The 17491-nt window shown below is 51.1% G+C and overlaps 2 protein-coding genes across 4 annotated transcripts; one reads left to right on the plus strand and one right to left on the minus strand.

Annotated features, from left to right (window-relative positions):
- The first annotated feature begins 12482 nt into the window (after positions 1 to 12482).
- On the plus strand, positions 12483 to 14529 carry LOC128278072 (vanin-like protein 1). The gene is made up of 5 exons (XM_053016724.1): positions 12483 to 12573; positions 12636 to 13426; positions 13496 to 13748; positions 13813 to 14114; positions 14183 to 14529. The coding sequence occupies exons 1-5, from the start codon at positions 12508 to 12510 to the stop codon at positions 14361 to 14363; spliced, it is 1593 nt and encodes a 530-aa protein (XP_052872684.1). The 5' UTR covers positions 12483 to 12507; the 3' UTR covers positions 14364 to 14529.
- A 117-nt stretch (positions 14530 to 14646) lies between these two features.
- On the minus strand, positions 14647 to 17436 carry LOC128276861 (adult enhancer factor 1-like). 3 transcript variants are annotated; one of them, XM_053015336.1, is made up of 4 exons: positions 17289 to 17436; positions 16364 to 17024; positions 16005 to 16236; positions 14647 to 15924 (listed from the first exon to the last, which is right to left on the minus strand). In XM_053015336.1, exons 1-4 carry the CDS (start codon positions 17294 to 17296, stop codon positions 15485 to 15487), a joined length of 1341 nt encoding a protein of 446 aa, XP_052871296.1. In that variant the 5' UTR covers positions 17297 to 17436; the 3' UTR covers positions 14647 to 15484. The 3 variants fall into 3 exon arrangements, with proteins under 3 accessions (XP_052871296.1, XP_052871290.1, XP_052871282.1); XM_053015330.1 differs by having other exon boundaries at positions 16005 to 16230; positions 16349 to 17024; XM_053015322.1 differs by having other exon boundaries at positions 16349 to 17024.
- Positions 17437 to 17491: the final 55 nt, after the last annotated feature.

Consider the following 17491-nt stretch of genomic DNA (forward strand, 5'->3'; position numbering starts at 1 on the left):
AGAATAGTTAGAAAAAAACTACGGCTTTTATTATCTGCTCAAAAGGTTCGACTTTTGCTGGGCCAGATCCCTCTAGTCGCACGTGTGTCGCGGGCCCAAAAGTCCGATTTCTCTCACGTCTTATATCATTGGATCGTATCATTGGGTCTCGTATCTCATAAATTGCGAACGCAAAGGCAAACCAGGTCGGTTGTGTGATTTTCGGTTAATTTGCTTTGACAGTTTCCATTTTATGATGGCTGACGATGCCATTGTGTGCCGTCCCCGTTTGATAATGGCAAAAATTCGATAATGATTGTTGGTGAAATTGTCACGCAAAATGGGTCACGCATTTGGTTTTGATCATCGGCGGATCTAGTCGGATACCCCGGCATGTGTGCCAATGCACGTGTTGCACAATGGTGCGGCAATTGCACAATTGGCTGACGGCGGCACAATGCCGCACCGAGAGCACCTAAAATTTGATTTCATTTTCGTCCATCCATGGGCGGACTGGCTTCTTCCCTGCGTTCTTGTGCCCTCTATTTCGCCAAAAGATTCTCGCCGACGACCCAGTAGGCTTTCTCCTCGATTTTTCTCGGTCAGCGATCAGGGGTGTGCAAAAATTGGGCTTACCCTGACCCTGGCCGCGGGCGCGAAGAAAACTTCTTTCGAGGAAAGTCGGCTTTGTCGTGTCGGCGAGGTGCGACGCGCCGTGTCCAAGGATTTCACGGACTGCAATTTTTGACGCCGCCTGCAGCGCGCCACACCGCGGAAGGTGACGCTCGCGGCAAGGTCGGCTTTGCGACACCCGAAGCGCATCCAACGATGCAGCTCATCGTTGGCTGCGCGTCGCTAATTACCGGACGATCCTCTTTGGAGCAGCGATCGCTGGTTAGCAAAACGATCGGTTTTTGTTTCTACAAATTTATAGTGCTGATTTAGAAGTAACCTATCACATTTCTCTCCCGATTCGCACGCCTCCAATGATCGTCGTCTCCGTCATCAACATCCAGTTGGATTGGGTGCCTCAATTATTCGACGACAAGCGGCTGAATGTAACAAAACGTCGAACGAAGCAACGTCTTACGCGTCGAGCGCCCGGACCATAACCGGGTGGCGGGTGCAATACTCGTCGCGATTTTTGCGTATGTTATGTTTCGTCGTGTCTTTTCTCTTCGTTTGTTTCCCCTCGACTCTCGGACTCTCGCCGACCACACCAGAAACCATCCGACTGTGAACCGAATAATCCGGCGGCGATCTTTCACCCGCACCGTCCACCGTGACAGATGAGTGGACCGCATCGGAAGGCCCCCTGTCCTCTGAAAGGGGGTGGTGCAAATAAATACGTCGATGGTGGTGGTGGTGGGCAGCTCAGCTGCGGTCACAGCTGGCGGACAGCACGGCCGAGTGACGATTGGCCGCGCGTCCGATCGGTGAAAGGAGCATCGTCACACACGCGACGGTCACCACCGATGGGTGGTTCGATCGAAGGACTTTCGTGGACCCACGCACGCTGCCGCACAGACACCGAACGCATGTGGAAATGGGCGAAAATTGCCAGCCCATCGATTGTTTGATCCGGTTTGATCGGGGTTTCCATCAAACGACGAAAGTCTTGCTTAAGTCTCCGACTTTCCTATTTCGAGTTTCGATAACCCTTAATTAAGTGCCTTTTTTCCATACTGTTTTCGAGGCTTACATAGCCACAATCGGTATAAATAACAGGAGAACATAGTGCTGGCATTGCATGCTTTTAAGCGCCTTGAATTGAGACGAACCTCGAATATTATTTATCTCTAACAGCTCGAATTGAGTAAGTTTAATTGAATCCAAAAATTAAAACAACATAGGATCAGTGTTTCTGCGCCGCAACAGTGCGCCGGTTCCCATGAGTGTGAGGAGACCACGCCGGAAACCCCGCCAAATCTCGCAAAACAAGTGAGGGAAAAGTCGAAAAGAAATGAAAAATTATGCCGCCACTGACTGCGCCTGGCGGGGGCTGTCTGACCAGACGGCGATGATCTAACTACAAAATGGTACCGATCTGCCACCGGACGATGTGTGTGCCCGTTTGTGCCCGGCCAGCGGACATTTCGACATACGTTAGGAGCTCGTTGTTGCTGGACGTGGCCAAACGGCACGGTTCGTCCCGAAATTTGTGCCAATTTTCGTGTTCGTGATCCGCGAACCGCTCGCCACCAGAGCTGACAATTGGCAAAAGAACTGTGGTAATGGAAAAATGGATGGCCCCCCGTTTTGGGGCCATCACTTCAAGCCTCCTTCCTGGCATCGTTTGTGGTTTGCAATTTATGTTTCGCGGTAAAGGTTTCGCTCTAACTGTCTCTAAATAAACAGTAAAGCTTAAATCCGTCCTTCGCCGATTCCATCACTGCAAGAATGGTACATAAAAACTAATGATCCCAGTGGCCACTTAAGGTCACAGGCAGCGTACGGTTTATAGTGCCCTTATGCCTAACGGTTGCTGGAACTGCACCGCAAATTTCGCACTCACATCCACACGTGTTACGTCCACACTCATTGTCATGCCCGATTCTCATAGTTTAATCCAACGCCAAAGTACTGAAAACGGTGACCATTGCCAGTTGATGAGAAGTTTGCGTTTTTGTCTCTCGGTCACGAGATAACCTCAAAAGTGCGTGGCAATGTATGTAACAAAAACCGGCGCATCGATTCAATAAAACGTTGAATAAGAACGGCCCAAGTGGCCAAATAATAATTGCGACCGATTATGACCCCCTAATGGATGGGTTTTAAAGCAAGCCCCGGGCGTCGGGGGCCAGTTTTTGGCCAATTGAAACCAAAATTGAAAGTCGCAACCAGTTGCCAATCCGATCGATTGCCGGCGTGGTGGCGGATGTTCATCTAACGTGAAGAGAAATTGGCCAAAGGGGCGGCAAAAGAAGTAAAAAAACAGAAGAAAACCGGCAACCCAAGACCTTCAATTAGTTGCGGCTTGAAAACTTTATTAAACCTCCGGCACGGCCAAACTTTTATCAGTTTTCGCGAGTGGTCCGAAAACGATACACATCGACAAAGGGGCCACAATTGTTTCCACAAAGACGAAAGCCGAAAATTCCATAACCATAACGAACGAAGGCGGAGGCCCACCACTCCCCGGCCATTTCCCCGAACCGGCCGACCCGCGAGAGGTCTCATAAAACCCAGTGGCCAGTTGTAGAGTGATTCAATCTCCGCACCGGAGAAAGCCTACACGTCCCGGGCGTCCGGGCCCGGTATCGGTTATGGTATCGTTTTATTTGCCCACACTTGCCACACGGGGTCACCGTCGCCGCCGGCCGCCCGCCGTCACCTAACGTTATCCTCCCGAAAGCCTTGCGCACGGTGCCACGGACCCTACGGATTGAGTTGTCACACACGCGGCCGTCCGATGACGGCTTCGCGTGTTACAGTGCGCTTCCGTGCGCCAACCGTGGCGTACCGGTTTGCTGGGGGACGGAAGATCCCTCCGTGTTTCCGCCTGTGCCAGCTCTAAGTGCCTGTCCGCGTACAATGTTGCGCAAATGGTGCGCACTGTCGCATCGAACAAACGATTACGAGTGCGAGCGGGTTGGCAGGCGCCATTATGTGGCCACCGTTTGTTTTTCACCCTTCTGAGGTTGAGTTTGACACAGTCGAGTGACGAGTTTGAGCGACTTTTTGTGAATGAATTTGAAAGGTTCGTCACTTTGGGTCTTTCGTTTCTCGATTTTGCCTCGAAACTCCACCGAGGCTTGTTTCGGTTAATTTAAGTTATTATTTCCCGCTGACTCCTTTGACACTTGCCTTCCGATTTCGACAACGGGCAGTCGACGGGCAAATGGCTCTACTTCTAATTGCGCTGGCAACCATTTTTGTCACCGCAATATTGGGCTCAACAGTGCGAGTGCGCCGAGCCTGAGCATAGTTCTTCGGCAATTACCCTCCGACAGCGATCTCCGGTCAAAGTGGCCCGGCAAGAACCGTTCTTTCACCGGAGCGTGTATCAACTAGCAGTCAGAAGGGGCCAGGATCGCCGTGTGCATGACGAAACACAGACGAACGAAAAATAGAAACAAACTGGACCGCGCACAAAAAACCGAAACTACGCCGCTTAAGTGGACCAAATGCTTAAAAGCAACTCACTCAGCTCACTGTGGTGAGTGGCAACAACAACCAAAACTAGAAAAAAAAACAAAAACACACAACAACGAGAGAATATAAAACAACCGACCACCGGCACTGGCCGCCCATCGCGGTGCGAAGATTTCGAAAACTTTATGCGGCCCTGCGCGAGGCGCAATTTTCACCCTCGACGGATGCGACGGTTGCCACACGCCCTGTAGGCATCACACATCGTCACACGTGTCCGTCCCGTGAGCCTTCGGAGCCAGCTGGCTAGCTGGTGTGGCTTGTTAAGATCGCCAAACGGTGCGCAAGTCGAAAACATCGCGATGACGATTACTTTTTCGGCAAACACCACGGAGGCATCGGCGGGTACTGAGCCGTGACTGGCCGCACCGTCCGAGGGGGCGTAGGCGATCCTGGCGGACCTCTCGCGGACCGCTGAACCCGCTGATCAGCTCTTAACGGCCGTGAAAAAAGCCATAAACGTCGCCGTCGCCGGTCCGCCTCCGCGGGTGTATTGTTACCGCAAGCTAATTGGACACCTTATCCACCTCATGATGCGCTAATGGTTCGGCAAACATGCGTCGCCCAACATGCGAAACTTTTTTCATTAGATAAACAGCATAAATCATGATCTTTGGGGGCAATGGAATTGAAAAGATTATCGACAGCAGCCGACAGTGGCCGACGGCTCATGAAACAGTGAGGATGATCTGTGGTAGGCTTTGTGTTTAAAGTTTATTAACTTCTGAACTGTATTCCAATATTGAGTGATATTTTCTACAGTTTTCATTGTTGCCTTGTTATTTATGTATTCATATGTATTAGGCTCCTGAACCATTTATTTTACCCTTATGTCTTATGCCTTATGTCTAGTTTTCTGTTTAGTTTCTAAAAGCAAGCTCAAGGTTTGTCAATTAAACCGCCTTTCTTAGATTCTTCAGTTACTTGGACCCCTAGCTGCAGGTGTAAGCCACGAAAACCAACCTGCGCCGAATTTCGGAACGATTCCCAGCCACAATACCGTATCAACAGACCCCCACCAGAGCCACCGGACAGCATTCGTCATTGACCGAAGGACTTTTCTTCGGCGAGTGAACGGTCCGCTTCCGCTCACCGGCGGCGACCGGTGGTCACCATTTGTCGTTCTACGGAGAAGCCTCCCCGGAGGAATGATCGATGATTCGAAAGTAAGCGATGGGAACCGTAAAAAAACGGGGCCCCAAACCGAAAAACCCCCATCATCGCCAATCGGATTGCATTTGGATGGCCGTAAATCACACAAAAAAAAAACAAATGCTAACAGTCAAACCGATCCATCAGCACGTGGGCCGGGGGCTAGGGCTAGCACCTGGCACCTGGATTGTGACATCGATCCGCGGCGCTCTGAGCGGTCGCTACGGCACCCTGCTGTGGGTCAGCAGCGATCCGCGCTAGATGCATCTAGGCTGAGCTTGCCTTTTATGCACCGCAGGATGGCGCTTTTAATCCTATCAGCGAAGGACACTGTAGCCCCCGAAAGCCCCCACGTTCGGAGAGCACCCATCAATTCGCACCTATCGTCACGATTGCGCACCGTTTTATTGCCTCCGAATCGTGCCAAATCTTGCGATCAGGAAACGGGTGTGCGCCCTGCGCCGTAAACGTAAATAGATCCACCTGCGGCGCCCCTGCCCCGGGGGGGTCCCACCACTCGGAGGGCAGTAAAATCCGTTTACTGACCTGACTGACCAGGCACGGCCGCTGTTTTGCAACGAGGAAAACGAGATTTTTTGCCCAGGTTCCAGGTGGTTTATCTGCGCCATGGACTGCGCCGGCTCACAAGTGTGCTCCACCCGGACGTAGCTCGCACTGGCCCGAAACAGGCCTCTCACGTTTACGACCTCCATTAATTTTGTGCGGCCAGCAACCAGAGTCGGGTGGGTTTTGCTGTAGAAACCACCGTTTTTGGGGAGCAGTTTTGTGTTTCGGGCTGGGAGCGCCCGCAAGGTCTTGGCCACTCTCTTGAGCAGCAGGGTATTATCAATCGTCGCCCATCGCCCCGGCGGTGACCGTGATCGTGAGCCATCGTCAACACACACAGACACACCGAGCCGAGAAGCTCGTAGCTCGTTCACAGTTTCCGGCAGCTAGTGGTTGTGGGACCCTAGCCAAGGCAGGTCCTAAGATGTCAACGCGATCGCCACGTCTCGGGCTGCTCCATCGATTGATTAATTGGATTTTCGGTCGGAGCTCGTCAGAAAATTTGTCGCGATCCGTCATCAGTCGACGGCCACCTAATGATCGTTTTCGGCTGCCAAACTAACGCGACTCGTCGGCGAAATGTAATACCCGCGGATCAATCAAAAACGGATCGACAGAAGGTTACGCAACATAGCGATCGCTGGCGGCCACTGAGCATTAGCATAGATCTAGGATTCAGATGCCGGTTGGAATTAGGGCTATCAAATTACTTCATCAATTCACAGCTTCACCGTGACACCTTTTTAGCAGACGGCAAGTGGCGGTGGCTGGCTTCGGCACTATATAATCGTTTAATAATCAAACCGTAATTAATACACCCTGTGCCATAATTAACTTGGCATTGGGCAGCCTACCGTTGACATTGAGCCGAAGCATGGTTGCCAAAAACAATCCATAAAACATCTCGTACATCTTTCGCGATCAGCATCGGTAGCTGACACGCTCATAATGTTATGTTAAGCCCCCAGGAAATTCATTACCAAAAACCAGTTTTCCGCACACACAATAGGGTCTCTTTGCGCGAAAAAGAGGAAGCCAGTTTCGGGGCACATTGTTGCCGCTTCTTGTGCCAGCGATGGATTCTTTGCGCCATTCGCCATGCGTTCTAAGAATCGCGGTTTTGGAAAGGCTCCATATTTTAAGCGGGTACGTAAGTAAGCGAAAATCGGGTACGAAGCGTCTCGCCCACTAACGAGCGTTTCGCAATCCTTATCGCCAAACACCAAGCTGACCACCACCGATGCTGGTGGTTGTTTTGATAGAAACAAATCAAATCGACGATCTTCTGCTGTCACAACAGTCACAGCAGCCGCCAGGATGGGTTGCGTTGCAAACCGCGAGCGAATCAATAACCCATTTTGGTGCGCAGTTTTATGCTGCCGGCCAGTCGCGCGCATCATGAAATGCGCATCGAAAGGAGGAAATTATACTTAACATTAACTAATTGCTTGATTACGTGCTCAGCCCAGGCGGGCGGGGCCTGGCCAAAAACCGGCCGAACGACGGGCGGACGCGCTCCGCGTGCTGAATTTGGCAGATTGAAAGCGAAAAATGATTTATTTATCAGCGGCCGACAGAGCTTCCGATTTATGGCCCTACCGTCGAGAGGTCGCCGGAGGTTGGGTAGAGCTCGTAATGGTCTCGGGGATGGTCCAAAGGCAGTCCGAGCAGTGGATAACAGTGTGATTGGTTTCAGCTTACGGGCGCGTGTTGCTTTTCAATCCGTACGGTGTGGCCAGCCAACCGACCCGGCCGAATGAAGTAACGGCCCGGCCCGGTGATCGATACAAGATGGGCCCACCGCAAACGCCGGTCTGCCACATTAATAAGCAGATCGCTCGAACAGGAGCTGTCGATGGAACTGCGATTAGAGGGCCCCCACGACCCGCGGACTGTCCTCAGGCTCGGGTCGTAGGGTCGGCCGTGTCGGTGTTGTGTAACGCATAGACGCGTCTGCCGACGAACCGGTGACGCCACCGAAATCGTGGCGTGGTGATGGCTCCGAAATGGTGTCATGCACACACAAATTGGCCGGCAAAAGTTCTCCGACCTGCCAGCAACGGACCCGACGTGACATCGGTACCAGGCATACATAATTATTCTACCATCAGCGACCGGTGAGTGGATCAAATCTAGGACAGTTGGTGTCTGCCGACTTGTGCGCTGCGGTGCCAAAAAGTGGCGAAGAAACAGGAAAACCGAACCGAACGGGCCAGGCCATTAGCAATTTTCTGGGGTCAATTTGGTCAATAAACGAAAAACAAACTCTCCCGACGGCGTGCCGACGGGCGGACGAAAGTGGAGAGATCGCCACTTGAAAGGCGGTTAAAATTAAAGCGGCCAACATTACATGAGTGAGTGCGTGTGTGTGTGACGCCAATTTAAATTGTTTCCAATCCGAAAACAACCGTCTCTCCCGGCGTTGCCGATTTGTTTTATCTCTGGCCGGAAAAGTGGAAAAGGCCCACACGGTGGAGGGCGCTTTTTTCAAAAAATAATGTAATGAATAATTATAGCTCCTAATGTGGGCTGCCGAAATAAGGGTAGGACAAATTAACAATTATTCAAATCACGATGGCACAACGATGGCTTGTGACCATAAATCTTCCGGTATTATCAGAGCAACGCGCATTGCATTTGAATCGCGTCCGAAAGTGAACGTAGGATGAACAGATTTTTGAAACACAAAGTGGCCAAACTTTGTGATTGTATTAACACTTACTTATGCTTTACGTGAAAGGTATTCCAATACATTTGTGGTGTAATTGGTTGAAGCTAAGTCCCCGAATCATTCTCAGATGTAGAAACATGTCAAGTTGCTAAATAAGAAGCGAATATGTCCATACTGAACTGTACAAAAGAGGTCCAACCATCTTAATATTAAGAGATGTAACATGACTCTACCATAATTTATTTGAATTTTTTACGAAGAATTCTTAAGCTGGTTGATCGTGAAAGATACCATTCGCTCGGTACGTCCCGTTGAAAACCGGTATACATTATTTCCTTTCCATTTATCAGTTCCAGTTACGAAATCTTCATAATTTGTTGTTGAAAATTCGAGCGAGCGGCTATTGCAACCAAAACAGTCCAACCGATGGACGAAATGGTTTTGTTGAACCAAACGTTCGTAACCAGTGGTAAGCGTGAGATATAGTGTCGATCAATCACGCCACGTCCGAGTTCGGAGGGCGAATTCGCGAAATGTGACGATTTTGGGGGTAACTTTCGGTTATCGTTGGCTGGCGATCTGCAATTAATCGTGTGTCGTCGAAAGGAAAACGGAAAACTGGCCGTAAACGCGCCGTACGAAATATTAATTGTGCGTGCAAAACGAAGCCAGCCAGAACTGAGCAGGTGACGGTTTATGGGCCGTCGCAGTTCGCAATTCGCTCCATTTTGAAAGTCCACAACGGCGCGATAGAGAGGTGACCGCTTTTAATTATTTCACACCTTCGCGAGATTGAAATTTGTTTTGTCTTGAGCAACGTTTTATAAATCAAACACGTGATAAGGCAACTCCGCCCTTTAGGGTGGCCCTAGCCCGAGCATAAATGAGTTTTAATCGTACCCAACCGATGGCCAAGTCGAGGGCCGTTTTTTGCGGCCGTCTAGTGGCTGGCTCAGCCTGGCGCACTGGTGGCTAATGTGAGTTGGCCCATTTTAACCGCGGGCTATGCACGGATTTCCTCACGGAACTGGCGCGGGTTTCGTTTTTATTAATACGCCCTCTCGTTGCTTCTAGCCGTCTTTCTCAAGTTGTTTACTTCAGAGAAGAATGGCACCCATTGGCGCCCATTTCGTGATCAACGTCAAGAATGTTGTCAAGAAGTTGCCGCAACGTGCGCCGACATAGCAGTCCGCGTTTTAATCACGCCTTTTGTGCCCGGCCCGGGCCTGGCTGGGGTGTGGATCGATGGGGGTTTTTTTTTCAGTAGTTCAGTCTCGATCCATTTTCATTAGCCCGGCTTGTAGGAGCGCCACTCCATTTTCGATTCCAAGTTCCGTGAAGGAGTTCCGCGAAGATGCAGATGATTGAGACGGATTTGGTCAGCTACACACCGGATGGCAATTTAGGAAAGGAGGCGGCATGCAGGATCTGGTTGGTACCGGAGAAAACGGCAAACCACCGTGATGAAAATCTCTCAAAAGAAAGCTCGAAAGATCATGTTTCAATTATAAACATTTGCACAAACAGGAATGCTTATGCAAAAATATGTTTCTGGGAAGCAAAACCGTTTCGAGAAATAAATGCCTCAAGGCTTCATTGGGCCTCGCGCCTAGCCGTCTAGGCTTCCCTAGTCAACATAGGGTGTCCCCATCGACATTCCAACCTCAATCCAACAACCCATTGCGGCAGGTGAACAACCCCTTTTTTGGGCGGTTCGTGGGCTTCCATCGGTCACCTTACATTTCGTTTCATGTCGAGATCACTACCGCGTGTCGCGTCTAATCGCATCAAAGCGCCGTGGCGCGGTGTTTGGCCGTGGCCGTTCTCTGTGCTCTGCGTGTGAAGAACCATTCTCTTCCGAACATAGCTGATGTTAAGAGCCAATCCAACATAAAACGGTAGGGAACCTGCGGCACCGTGTTGTGGCATTGCGGTGGAAAAAAATTGGAGCCCACATTAACGAACCACCACGGGCAATGTCAGTGCCAAGAAAGGCGGGTGACCAGCGCGGCCTTGGAGGCGTTGGTTGTTTGATGGACACACACGCCGCAAGCCGCTGAGTGGCGCAAATAGATCGAAACCATCCACACAGCACGACGCCCCGAAGCGACATTCACGCCCCGTAAAATGCCAAAAATTTGACGAACTCGATGAAATGGCGCCGAGGATCGGCGCTGATCGATGGCGCACCGCTCCGCGTGTCCGTGGTTAACTGCGCTGGTCCGTTGCTGAGCTACAGCAATTTAGTTGACTAGCTTGGGAGCGCAAAATTGGTGGAAAGTGTTGGCACAATTATTCTGTCCTACCAAGACTTGAACATTTGTTCCATCGCGGTTAAACCTGAATTCCAATTGGTAGCCCCAATTGAACGAGGCGAACAACCTGTGTACTGGGTCGATCAACAAGTAGTTAAACAGTACCCAAAAGGTTCCCTTTCGATGGGGTTACTTTATATCACGAAAATTATTCAGGCTTTACAAACATTTTACTATTAAATTTTAAATATAAATTAAAGTGAGTCAAAATAGGGCCGGCAGTCAATCGATTTCTTGAGGTAAAGCTTTTAAATTATTTGCCAGGCTACGCTCTTATTGACCCATGCGATAAGTGACATTTCAAACAGGGTCACGCTTTGCGTCGAGATGCGGAAATTATCTTCAATTTTCTTTCCATTTTTTCGTAACATCAAAGTAACCTTCCCATTTTGATCGACCATCATTAGGTTCAAGTTCAGCGATTCTGGCACCGTTCCGTGTGCAGCCTTTCCACGTTTCTCAGCCTCGGGGACGGACCAGAATAACAATGGCTACGAAGTTACTATCAAATAGGAAGCGCCCGAATGGCAGCGAAAATTTCGCGAATCGCCGATTCGCAGTTTCGCAAATCGTTTCCATGCCAAAACGATTCATCAAAGAAAAGCCCCCCAGACATCGAATAAGTGTTACTTTACTGCTGAGGGTGCGAAGCTCTGTAATGGAGAGTTGTCGCGATCGCCAAATACACCATCTGTGCTGGACCCATTAATTTTAAACATCTTACAGAATGCGCATCGTTACAAGCGCCCCATAGACACTCAACCCGTCATTGTTCGAACGGTTAAATTGATTGATTGTGAGCCTGAACTTTGCACACTCCCCAGCGGATGTGGACCGTCTGGTCATGTTTTGACCACATAACCAACATAAAAAATGGCACAATCTTAAGCTTTTACATTGTAGTCATTGCCCTCCGAAATGCCACTATCTGTTGCCAGTCGGACCACCTCTTATCAGATCATACAGTGCCGGCGTGAGGGCGTGAGATAATGCTATTGATCCATACTTTGGCAATAGATGACGGTTTTTGGGAATTCGAAGCCGTTTCTATTATTTCGCAAAAATGGAAAGTTGCCCAATTTCTCGGTGTAGCTAACATCGTGAGTTGAGTCGAATAGCATCTCTCTCTCTCTCTCTCGTTAGACTTTTAATCCGTAGGTTGATAACGCCAAACAAACAGCAATCGCGTGGTACCTCGATGGGTAAACAAAAATCTTATCAGCTGCCAGGTATTAAGAATCATTTACATTACAACAGAAATACCACCACAAGAATGATTAAGCGCATTCAGTCAGCACGGTCTATTGCTTCGTTCGACCTTGGTGTGTGGTTGTGTGCGTGCGATCAAACGTTACTCAAAATATTGTTCAAATTTGAATTGTTAATGATTACCGATGTTGTAAGCCAGCCACTGTTAGGCTGAATCCACTTATAAGTGTCCCAAAAACGGAATAGTTTTGCCCACGATTTATCGCCACTATCTTCAAATCATCGTTAAGCCCCGTAGTCCTCTGTATTTGCCACTTAGTCGCGAGCTTATCACGGTTATCGTGGTGCGCTGCGGATAACAGGTTATCGTCAGAGTGCGTCAAGTGGTTGTCAATCCGCCATCAATTGCGCCAGTTCGCATCCTGACGCCAGCCGGTAAAGTTTTGTTGTGCGGAGGTCGCCATGAATCACTCAGTATGGTGCCTGTTTTGCATTTCCCTGTTTCTGCTGTCGCCCCCGACTGAACAGGTAAGCAGCTGGTGCCGGGGTCATCCACTCGGTAATGGGGTGTTCCTTCATACTGTTTCTAGGTTTCTACTGCCTCCGATCCGCACTACTGGGCCGGTGTGGTAGAGTTCAGTTCGCAGCCTATCGAGGGAGAGTCCGACATCGCGGCCACCGAGCGGCGGCTGGCGAAATACTTGGAAATTATTGCCTCACCCGATGCTGTCCCTGCCGATGTGCTTGCGTTCCCGGAGAACACTCTGGATACCCGATCGACGGCCTCTTTCGTGCCTCATCCGGCCGATCGCATCATACCGTGTAACAATCTTCGGTACGAAAAGACCGTCCGGGACGTGTCGTGCGAAGCGCAAAGAACCAAGAAGTACGTGCTGATCAATCTGACCGAGAAAGCGCGCTGTCCGGAAGGCGGCGACACGCGGCCCTGCGGTCCTGATGGGCATTACCACTTCAACACCAACGTGGCGTTCGATCGCGACGGCATGGTGGTGTCCCGGTACCGAAAGTTTCACCTTTTCGGTGAAGCCGGCATGAACACGACCGTTTTCCCGGAGATCGCCAGCTTCGAGACGGACTTTGGTGTAACGTTCGGGCACTTTATCTGTTTCGATATGATGTTTAATCAACCCGCGCTGGACCTGGTCGCGCTCAGGGTGACGGATTTCATCTTCCCAACGATGTGGTTCTCCGAGCTACCGTTTCTGACGGCCTCACAGATTCAGCAGGGTTGGGCACTGTCGAACAATGTGAACCTTCTGGCGGCCGGTGCCAGCTGGCCGGCTGTCGGAAGTACCGGAACCGGGATTTACTCCGGCAAACGCGGGACCATCACCACCGTTATGAACCACGAAGCAGATACGTAAGACGCGTTGTCGAAAGGACGGATAGCCGTATGAAACTAACCGGAGTGGGTTTTTGTCGCGCACAGGAAACTCTACATCGCGCAGGTGCCGAAGATACAGTTCCCGGAAACACCAGTCAGCAAGCTGCCACAGCATTCCGGTACTCCGTCGCAGATGGCCAAGTTGCGATTGAAGCGCGACCACATCGATGGCTACAAAACGAGCGACCTACCGATGGTGTCGAACGCGGCTTATGAGAAGAGTGTGTGCTACGATAGCACCTCCTTTTGCTGTAGCTTCACGATCAATTACACCGTCAAGGAAATGCTCCCGTCACAGGTACGCCGATGGCACGAGCCGATCGATCGTGCAAAGAAAGCTTCTTCACTTTTTCGCTCCACAGAATCATTACCGCTACAAACTGGTGGCCTACGATGCCGAGCGTACGTTCGATGGGTTCGCCGACGGTGAAATTACCACCTGTGCCATTCTTGCCTGCTCCTCGGACAACTATGCCGACTGCTCGCAAAGATTTGGCGAGGGCCAGTCGTACGAGGACAGCGTCACTTTTAACGCAATCAGCATCAGCGCGAAATTCGCCAACAACTACGAAACCTTTGTGTTGCCTACGTCGGTCGATACTAGCATTATGCCTTTGGACGTAACCGAAACGGAGTACACCGTAGTTCCCAGTGCCACCGACAAGTAAGATTGCCTTCGAATCGCCCTTTGGAGTACGGTATGTAACGTGTGTCCATCTTTTCTTTCGACAGTGAACCACACAACATGATCACCTATAAGTTGATCCGTCCCCGGTCCGATCTCTTATCGTTCGCTATTTGGTCGCGCAAGTTCGATTACAGAGCTTCCGGGGCCCCACTGCCCGGCGTGGTGCCGTCGTTAGTATTGCTCGCTGCACTGTGGGGTGTGATGAGGAACGTTTGCCGATTCTAACGACCTAATCTGCCTTACGCGTTTTCTTTCCCGTAGCCAAAGGATTCACACCGACGAACTGTAGCGGGTTGCGGGAAGGGTCACGATCATCGCGCCTCATGAAAATGCTATCACTCATTGCACCGTTCGATTACTATTCGGTTTCGGAAGCGAAAAGTTTGCCGAAATAAACGTCCTCTTATGGCAAGAAAGAACTGACTCGTGTTTCGGATGCCTTTTGAATAAACCTCGAAACGGTGTGCGTTTTCACATACAGCTCTCTACGTTTGATTTGAGTTTATTAACCAATAGTTTTTTTAATGGCCCTTCTCTGTCGTGCCGCTCGAACACGCACACGGTGGCCGCGCCTTCGAGGCGATGATCTTCGAGCCCGGCCTGTCTGGCTTCGACTGGTTCTAAAGCTACCACCATTCATTGGCGCTCCCTCCGTGTGGCCACCGGGAGCGCCGCCGAGAGCCGCCGAGCGCTAGAGAAGAGAAGTAGCGAGAAGTGTGTACTATTTTTCGGTTATAAGAAGTTCCCGTTGTGAGGGGAACCGATCGCGCTCGCAGGCGCGCGTTTGATAACATCATCATTGTTCTATTGGTTTCTCTTTCTGATCCTGCCATTTGTTGCTGTAACGATACTTTGAACTTTGTGCTAAATAACTAAAACATAAACGACACATCGTACGTACGGGGCTAAGCACTGACGATTAGGGAATCAACAACATTCCACGTGTTTCTTGCGATCGCCGTTTTCCCGTCGCGCTCACTGCGTTCCGGGCGAAACCTCTCGGTCTCGTTCGATCTCGACGCGACACCCGGTCTGTTTAGTAAGAGCTTGGCAGAAATCTACGAGTTGAATCGGAGTGATTAAAACCACCGGTATCCTCTGGTTGGCGCAATGGTTTGATGCTACGATTGTTAACGAGTTTTTTAAAATAATTGCTTCCAAGCCCGCCCTGTCGACTAACACACACACACGATCGGCACGCAACGTGCGTACCCCGAGGGAGAAACGGAAAACAAAATGCGAAACCGGAACGGGATAGGGCACGAGGAGCGGTGACCGAAGGAAGTGTACTCGTTTCGTAAACGGAAGCAAATCGACCCTATCGGCCACCCGCCACCGGGGGGGGATTAGTTTGATTTGCTGTTGCAAAAGTTTTTCTTGTGAATCTTCAGATGGTTGGCCTGGGCGAAGGATTTGCCGCACGCCGGGCACCGGTAGGTCAGCTCGGCCGTGTGGTGCGTCGCGTAGTGCTCGGTCAGCTCGTTGAGATCGCTGTAGTTCTTGCCACACATCGAGCAATCGAGCGGATTGTCCTTTTTGTGCACCTTCATGTGGTTCTTTATGTGGCTCTGCTGGATGAAGGACTTCTGGCAGATGTTGCACCGGTACGGCCGCTCGCCATTGTGGATGCGGATGTGGTAGATGAGGTTGATCTTCTGGATGAAGCTGATGCCGCAGATCAGGCACTCGTGCGGTCGCTCGCCGGTGTGGATCTTGGTGTGGTTCGACAGGGCCGACGACTGCACGAACGCCTTGCCGCAGGTCAAACACTTGAACGCGCGCTCACCTGCCAAAAAGCGAAACGCAACTTTAGACCTCGACGGCCAAGAGCTTCGGCAGTGCCGAGTAGGGCTCCGTCCCGCTTACCGGTGTGGATGCGCTTGTGATTGTGCAACGTCGACTGGTGGGCAAACACTTTGCCGCACACGTCGCACCGGTGCGACAGTTCCGGCACGTGGATGCGCACGTGGTAGTTCAGCTTGTACTTGTCCTTGAAGTACTTCCCGCACACGTCGCACTGGTGCTCGCTGACCGCGTTGTAGTCGTGGTACTTGCGCTCCTTTTTGCCGGGAGATTTCACCGTCCGGATGAACTGTTCCTGCAATGAAACAACCCAATGTGGCAGCCGAAGAAACAGGGGGCGATTGTGGGGCGGGGAGGACGGGAGGAAAAGTGGAGCTTAACATTCGACCATTACGATCCACACAGACCTGGTTCCACCATACTTCGGGGATTTTCGTCACGGTGCGCACGTAGTTCTCCGTGTACTCCTCCTTCACCTTGATGATGAAGCCTTCCGGCAGCTGCGGGATGACGATGTTCCGGTTCGCTTTGCCTTTCTTTTTCTTCTTGCCCGTCCCGGTGCCGGTGGTGGTGGGTGTCGTCGTGTTGGTGCTGGCGGCCGTCGTCGGTGCCGCACCCGCTGACGACTGCGTCTGAGGTGGTTGCTGTTGTGGTTGCTGCTGTGGCGTTTGCTGCTGCTGCTGGGAAGCTGACTGCTGTTGCTGTTGCTGTTGCTGTTGCTGTTGCTGCTGCTGCTGCTGTTGTTGTTGCTGTGTGTGCTGTTGCTGTTGTTGCTGCTGGTGGGCCACCAACTGGGATTGCATTTGAGCCGAAAGGTGCTGTTGCAGTCCCACCATCTGCGCTTGTTGCTGAAGCTGCAGAACGTGCTGCTGGTTGTGCGGCGATTGGCCATCGGGCAGCTTTTCGTAGGAATCGAACTGTTCCTTCTTCAGATTCACAATCATGCCCGGATGCGGAAAGTTCAGCAGCTGATGTTGGGCCTGTTGCGGCATATGAGTATGCTGCTGGCCCATATGAGTGAGCGGCGGCCCAAGCTGGTGCTGCAGATACAGCCCTTCCCGTTTCACCTCATTCGGAATAAAACTGTAAGCAGAGGGAACCGCCGTCAGTTGTCGCATACGCATCGGAATTGGCTGAAAACTGAAATTTCATGGTCCCGCGCAAGCGACCGCCCGCTGAGATTGCCATCACCACCTCCGGGCCCTGGAACGAACATCCGAACCACAAACACACATACACACGCACACACCCGGGCACGGAGGGAGGCACATAAACGACGTAACATCTATCTACCGCACGGTCGGCACGGCAGGCCCGGATTCCCCGCTTCCCCGCGACAGCACTTACAAATTCATGTTGACTTCGATGCTCCGCAAAACGGTCGGCGAACTTTTAAAGCATAGTTTTTGTGCGTTCACCTCACCCGTCGGGCTTTTCCCAGTGCGCTCGGTTACGCTAAACAACGCCAACGAAAATAAAACAAAAACATTTTCTTCTTTTTTCTGCCTGCACGGGATGGAGAATTTGCGTTGACTTTTGACGTTGACGAC

This window comes from Anopheles cruzii, chromosome 2, assembly GCF_943734635.1.
Source record: "Anopheles cruzii chromosome 2, idAnoCruzAS_RS32_06, whole genome shotgun sequence".
NCBI lineage: Eukaryota > Metazoa > Arthropoda > Insecta > Diptera > Culicidae > Anopheles > Anopheles cruzii.

What these genes read in the sequence shown, in the direction of transcription:
- LOC128276861 (XM_053015322.1), bottom strand. An exon ending in CCGAAGTATGGTGGAACCAG is followed by an intron (nt 16,237 to 16,348) that starts GTCTGTGTGGAT and finishes GTTTCATTGCAG; the next exon opens with GAACAGTTCATCCGGACGGT. An exon ending in TCACAAGCGCATCCACACCG is followed by an intron (nt 15,925 to 16,004) that starts GTAAGCGGGACG and finishes GCTTTTTGGCAG; the next exon opens with GTGAGCGCGCGTTCAAGTGT.
- LOC128278072 (XM_053016724.1), top strand. Translation starts at nt 12,508, where the DNA reads ATGAATCACTCAGTATGGTGCCTGTTTTGCATTTCCCTGTTTCTGCTG. An exon ending in TGTCGCCCCCGACTGAACAG is followed by an intron (nt 12,574 to 12,635) that starts GTAAGCAGCTGG and finishes TACTGTTTCTAG; the next exon opens with GTTTCTACTGCCTCCGATCC. An exon ending in AGGAAATGCTCCCGTCACAG is followed by an intron (nt 13,749 to 13,812) that starts GTACGCCGATGG and finishes TTCGCTCCACAG; the next exon opens with AATCATTACCGCTACAAACT.